Source organism: Sturnus vulgaris, chromosome 4 (assembly GCF_052056855.1).
Source record: "Sturnus vulgaris isolate bStuVul1 chromosome 4, bStuVul1.hap1, whole genome shotgun sequence".
Lineage (NCBI taxonomy): Eukaryota > Metazoa > Chordata > Aves > Passeriformes > Sturnidae > Sturnus > Sturnus vulgaris.
Window position 1 is genome coordinate 2,883,714 of NC_142246.1, and position 6,012 is coordinate 2,889,725.

General features: G+C 47.8%; 1 protein-coding gene across 2 annotated transcripts in view; it reads left to right on the forward strand.

The window, feature by feature from the left end:
• Positions 1-3,154, forward strand: part of SMOX (spermine oxidase) — a 60,414-nt gene extending 57,260 nt beyond the window's left edge. For both annotated transcript variants that reach the window (XM_014876210.2, XM_014876209.2), the window contains exons 6-7: positions 1,260-1,420; positions 2,676-3,154. In XM_014876210.2, the coding sequence (XP_014731696.2) occupies positions 1,260-1,420; positions 2,676-2,813 (299 nt within the window). In that variant the 3' untranslated portion in view covers positions 2,814-3,154. The remainder of the gene's footprint in view (positions 1-1,259; positions 1,421-2,675) is intronic.
• The last annotated feature ends 2,858 nt before the right edge of the window (positions 3,155-6,012 follow it).

The window sequence follows — 6,012 nt, forward strand, 5'->3', positions numbered from 1 at the left end:
GACTCCATCACTGTCCTGGGCAGCTGTACCAGGGCTGGACAACCCTTTCCATGAAGAATCATAGAATGGTTTGGGTTGGAAGGGATCTTTAAGATCATACAGTTCCAGTTCCCTTGATGTGGAAGTTTTAGACTGACCCCAAGCAGCTGAACCTGGCCTGGATATGTGATGTTGCCTCAAGGGTGGATCTTGGCTCCTGCAGAGGGAAATTCTCTTCATTGGAATTCTCCATGTCCCCCTGTTCCTCTCCTGCCATGCCAGATACCATCACTCCAGCAAAAGCAGTGACACTGAGATGGTCCAAAACCAGCCTAGCAAGAGGATCTCCAAAGTGTGACTCTCCCTCTTTGTGCCACCAGCTGGTGGCTGCAGTCCTGGATCTCATGTTCTCCAAGGTCTTTGGGATGGGGACAGGGTGATGACCCTGTCATGGGTGCATTCTTCACTTCTAGGTCCTCCTACATCCTCTTAGCAGTGGAAATGTCTAGAAATCCTACTTCCAGCCTCAAAAGCCTGCTTTCCATGCCTTGTTGCATTAAATAAATAGAGTCTCTTGGATTGGAGCTTGATTTGGGGGGCAGCTGTATGGGAAGCTGTTGGAATAAGTTAATACAGGTTTTGAGAATTTTCTGACAGGTTTTTCAATGCCCCCACATAAAGAAGATTTGCCTTCTTTCCTCTTTGGAGGCACATCTCTCTCACAAGGCTACCTAAATATCCAATTTAGACTGGGCACTCAATTAAATACTTGAATTTTGGTGAGATCAGTCATATGCTTGATTATCACCAGGCTCCCCACTGCACATGTGACCAGAAGTTACTTTGTATTTCCAGCCAGAACGTGTCCTGAAGCTCCCCAGTCTTTTAGGAACCTAAACATTTTAATGATCCTTTCCAAAATAAGTCACAGAGTTATTGAAGTAGGAAAAGGCATCCAAGATCATGGAGTCCAACCTATGACCATTCCCCACCTTGTCGAGCAGAGCAGAGCACTTAGTGCCTCATCCAGTTGTTTCTTGGACACCTCCAGGGGTGGAGACTCCCTCATCTCCCTGGAAAATGGAAGAGGTGCCATGGAAAGGGAGGCAATACCTGTTACATAAATAGTTAAAACCTAATAATGGAAAGAGAGATCTGGTTTGGGGGCTGTGCTAGGATGGATGTTGAGTAAATCACACAGAACCCCCATCACCCACACCTTGCTCAGGCACTGCCCTCCTCCCTCTTGGACACGGTCTGACTTTCTGCTTTCCCCCCAGGGAACCCAAACATTCCGAAGCCCCGCCGGATCCTGCGTTCCTCCTGGGGCAGCAATCCCCATTTCCGTGGATCCTACTCCTACACCCAGGTTGGCTCTAGTGGGGCCGACGTGGAGAAACTGGCGAAACCACTGCCTTATGCTGAGAGCTCCAAATCTCCTGTGAGTATGGCCCACACAATGGGGTCTGTGCAGGAAAACGGAGGGGACACTGGGCAGCAGGCTTTTGGGGAGGGAGGTTCAAAGAGAAAATCCCTCCTTTGGCCTCCAGTAGTGTGTTTTCCCTTTTTTTTTTTTTACCTCTCTAACATTTGGAATGCCAACGTCTCAGGGATTCCTTCATCTCTCCCTGAATTTATCAAGAGCTGCACATGCATGTGACTTTTGGAATTGTGATATCTGAATTTAATGACTATCAACCCTATTGTCCAGTTCAGAATTCCTCAGGAAAGCATGTGCTAATCTGTTTTAAAGATTATTATTATTATGACCCTGCTAATGTCTAGGTCTGAATGTGTCAGGGGTGCATATTAGGAAATCTTTCTGTGCTGGCAGTGCAGGCTGAGGGAGGCCCAGTCCTTGGCAGGGGCCAATGAATTTTCTCCCCAGACACTGCCTTTGGTTTCTGAATTTAGCAAGGAGAGCTGGAGCACACATGGAGGTGGTTACACAGCTCAGGAACACATTAAGCCAAACTCACCCCATCACTCAGGGTTATGTGTCCAAATCCAAAAGCTGATGAAAATGCAGCCTTCAAGCAGCTCGCCAGTCCATTTCCTCCACCAGAGCCTGGCCCCAGCAGAAATAATTTTATTCAGTGCAGAAATATACTTAAGAAAACTCAGCAGAAGTTTTAGGAATCTTTCTGTGTAGTTCCCAGGGAAATCCTCCCAAAAATTTCTGCCTCAAACTCGAGTTGCAGTTCTAGCAAGCACCTCACTATTGGTATAAGTGGTAGAATGCTGTGTCTCACCCTCTGAGTTTTGGGACATGACTGTTAACTCTTCTGAAGTTGCTGTCCAGAAGAAAAATTCCCTTAATGCCTGAAAGGCTGAAGTGTAATTTAGAGGAGCAAAGGGAGGAGATGGTACAGAGCAGGTGCTCTGTGCAGGTTTGTTTAAGGTTTTTGGAACTGGTATCTTGTGGTGCTTCTTTTGGGGGTTTTGAGATCCAAAACAGATGAATGCCTCTGGATCCCTGGAAGGGTCCAAAGCCAGGTAGGACAGGGTTTGGAGCAACCTGGGCTAGTGGAAGGTGTCCCTGCCATGACAGGAGGGTGGAACTGGATGAACTTTCAGGTTCCTTCCAACCCAAACCATCCTGTGTGGGCGGGCACAGAAAGTTTGTCTCCTTTTAGCCTCCCACCTGCTTCCCAGTAAGCTGTGCTGATCTGTGCCCCCTCTGCTGTGCCCTGCAGCCCATGCAGGTGATGTTTTCGGGGGAGGCCACTCACAGGAAGTATTACTCCACGACCCACGGTGCTGTGCTGTCCGGGCAGAGGGAGGCTGCTCGGCTCATCGAGATGTACCAGGACCTGCTGCAGTGCCCGACCTGAGGGAGCCCTGCCTGACCACCACCACCTCCCAAATCCTCCTGCAGGTGTGTGGAGAGGGGCTCTGTTTTATTTCAGTTCGCAGTAGAACAGCCTTTTATCTTTTCCATTAAAAAAAAAAATTAAAATAAAATGCCCTAATTGTTAAAAATGTTAGTCATCGATAGCTTCATTTCCATGTGCTGTACTGTTAACAGGGAAGGGTGCTCCTTTTGATCTGGTAAACTGTTCCTCTGTCATTTTAATTCTAATTTCACTTTTGGTGCCTATCATGTTTGTTTTGTTTCTTTTTTCTTTCTGTATTGTAAGTGCCTTCTATACTAAAATAAATGTTGTAATAAAAAGACTGGGTGCTGTGGTACTTCCTGGACACTTCACTTGGTAACTTCCAACTCTTTTATTCGACATTACAAAAATAGGATTTTTTCTCTCCCTATAAAATTTGGAGTAGAAGGAAAACAGTTTGAAAATAGGTCAGAAACACATTACACAAATGGTGTTTGTATGGAAGAGTCTCTCAGAAGTGGAGATTTCCTCTGCCAGCAATACAATCCTGACCAAAGAGGTCTGGTTAGGGCAGAGCTGACAGCACTGTGGTCACTGCCCCGGAGCTCATGGAGTGTTTGGACAACGCTGTCAGCACAGGGTGGGATTCTTGGGATGCCCTGTGCAGGACCAGGAGTGGGATTTGAGGATTCTTGTGGGTCCCTTCCAACTCAGGGTATTCTTTTGTTGCCTTATGCTTTCACTGTGTGTCCTCCAGTATAACAGGAGCACTCACCCCCATCCAAGCAGCCATGGACTGTGCAGATGTGTGTCACTAAAGTCCAGATGTTAGTGACTCCTAAGGTTTTGTCTGGATCATGTGGAAATTGTCATCAGGAACGAGAAAAAAACTTTATTTTATTTTATTTTGGGTTTTTTTACTTCCTCAGAGACATAAATCATGTTCTTCTTTAAAGTCAAGTGAACACAATGTAGCCATCAGCATAGTTTAAAGATATCTAAACAGTTTCCAAAAATAAAAGTTTTCAGGCTGAAGACCATGGGCGTTTAGCCACTGCCTTATCTCCCTGCATTCCATTTCTCCATCTGGCTGGCTGCTGGCCAGAGGAGGAGTGAGGGATGTGTCTGCTTCAGCATCTGCTGCCCCATGTGAAGCCTCCCTTCCCTCTTTGTGTGTGTGTGGGGTGGGAGTTGTGTTGATAAATGAGTTACAGAGGGGAGCTGAAGGGACAGAGAGGGGGGAAAAATCCCCCTCCAGAGGGTGAGTCAGTGTGTCCCAAGATAAATGTCTGCAGAGGAGGCACCAACTTTGGTTCTTTCCAAGCTCAGCTGAGCTGTGCTGATTCCCTGCTGTAGTGTGGAGGTGGGATGCCTTCCTGGCTGCTGGAGAGCTGAGAAGGGTGGTGGTATGTTGAATTTATTGGTGTTTTTCTTCCATTTTATCTCTTTTCATGCTGTTACTGAGTTGAGAGGGAGTTGGGCTGCGGGAGGAGAGCACAGCACACTTGACTGAAGAGAGATAAAAACTCTGTCCAGCTTCAGTCACTCAGAGCTCAGCCTCAGGGAGCCAGAGCTGATCTCCCAGCAGCCAGATCTGTCACAAAGTGGAATCTGAGGAGAAAACCAAATCCTTTGGGCATATGAGGCTACAACACAGGATAAAACAAGGAGTTGCTTTTTCTCTTCAGTGAAGAAATTTCGGAAGAAATTCTAACTCAAAGTGTGGTTGGACACTGGAAGTGGCTGCCCAGGGAGGTTTGGAGTCTCCATCCCTGGAGGTGTCCAAGGAGTGAATGGATGTGGCACTCAGTGCCCTGGTCTGGTGACAAGGTGGGGATCAGTCAAAGGCTGCACTTGATGACCTCGGATGTCTTTTCCAACCTAAATGATTCTGTGATTCCTGTGGCTTCTCTGTCACGGGACATCCAAGGAAAGCTGCTGTGCTGGTGGTCAGAGTTTCAGAGCCCCTTTTCCTGCTCTGTGCAGACAGAATGATGATGGTGTCTGGCTTTGCTGAGCAGGGATCTGTGTCAGGCCAATCCCCCTCACTCTGCTGCCATCACTCACCAGCAATCCAGCCTTAAAGGTAAATGATGCTCATGTTCCAGAGACACTAAATTTAGCAGCTGTTTACTAAGAGGTGTTTAAAATTAGCAGTAAAGGCCACCCCGAGCATGTGACAAGGAGAGGTGGTGTCACCACGGGGCTCTGTGACCCTCCACGCTGCTCTCCCTTCTCCAAGACCTGTGGCATCTTCATTACAGCTGTGCCCACCAAGAGCTCAGTGATGAAGGTTGGTGGAAAGCAGATGGGGGTGTTGGGAAGGTAAGAGGCATCAAATTACTCAGAATTAATTAGGGATTGCTCCTCCTGGCTGGCTGTGTGGGGAGGGCAGCAGGGTGCAGGCAGAGGTGGGGCTCTGAACCCCCTGGGTGATGGTGCCATGGAGGAACAGGCATGGCTGTCCCTGGCTGCTCCTTTCCTGGGTGATCCAGGAAAAATAATTCACAAAGTTTTATTAAGAAAATTATTAGGAAAGAGTTGTCCAGCCCTGGCACAGGTTGCCCATGGCAGTGGTGGTGTCCCTGTCCCTGGAGGGACTTAGAAGCCATGTGGATGTGGCACTTGGGGACGTGGTCAGTGCTGGGAGAACAGTTGATCTCAATGGTCTCAGAATTCTCCAAACTAAATAATTCTGGTTTTCTGTTCCTTGAACTCAGTGGCAAGAAATGGTTTAAAAAAAGACTTTTTTTTTTTTCATAAAGCTGAAGTGGATATTCAGAGCCCTCTTGCACCAGGAGATTGGTGCAATTACGGAGCAGGTCCTGGCTTCTGCCTAAACCCCTCCTTGCCCAAATCCGTGGTGAGCAGAGAACCCTGTCAGTGTCACCGTGTGGCCAACCCCAGAATCACGGAATTAAGGTTGGAAAAGAGCTTTAAGCTCTCATCCAGTCATTATCTGTGGTTGTCCATGGACAGAGAGGCCCATCCGGACTCTGCACCAGCACCTTTAAGGCCTCCAGCAGGATTTTCTAGTACAGGGCTGTGGATATTTGCAGAGTTTAACTCTTTCCCCCTGACAGGAGTGTCCCAGGATCCATACTGGGCTCTGAACTGTGCAAGTGGGCACCAGCCAGGCTGTTCCAGGGGATTCTGAGTATAAAATAGAGGATGGGGCTTAGTGCCCAGGGAATTC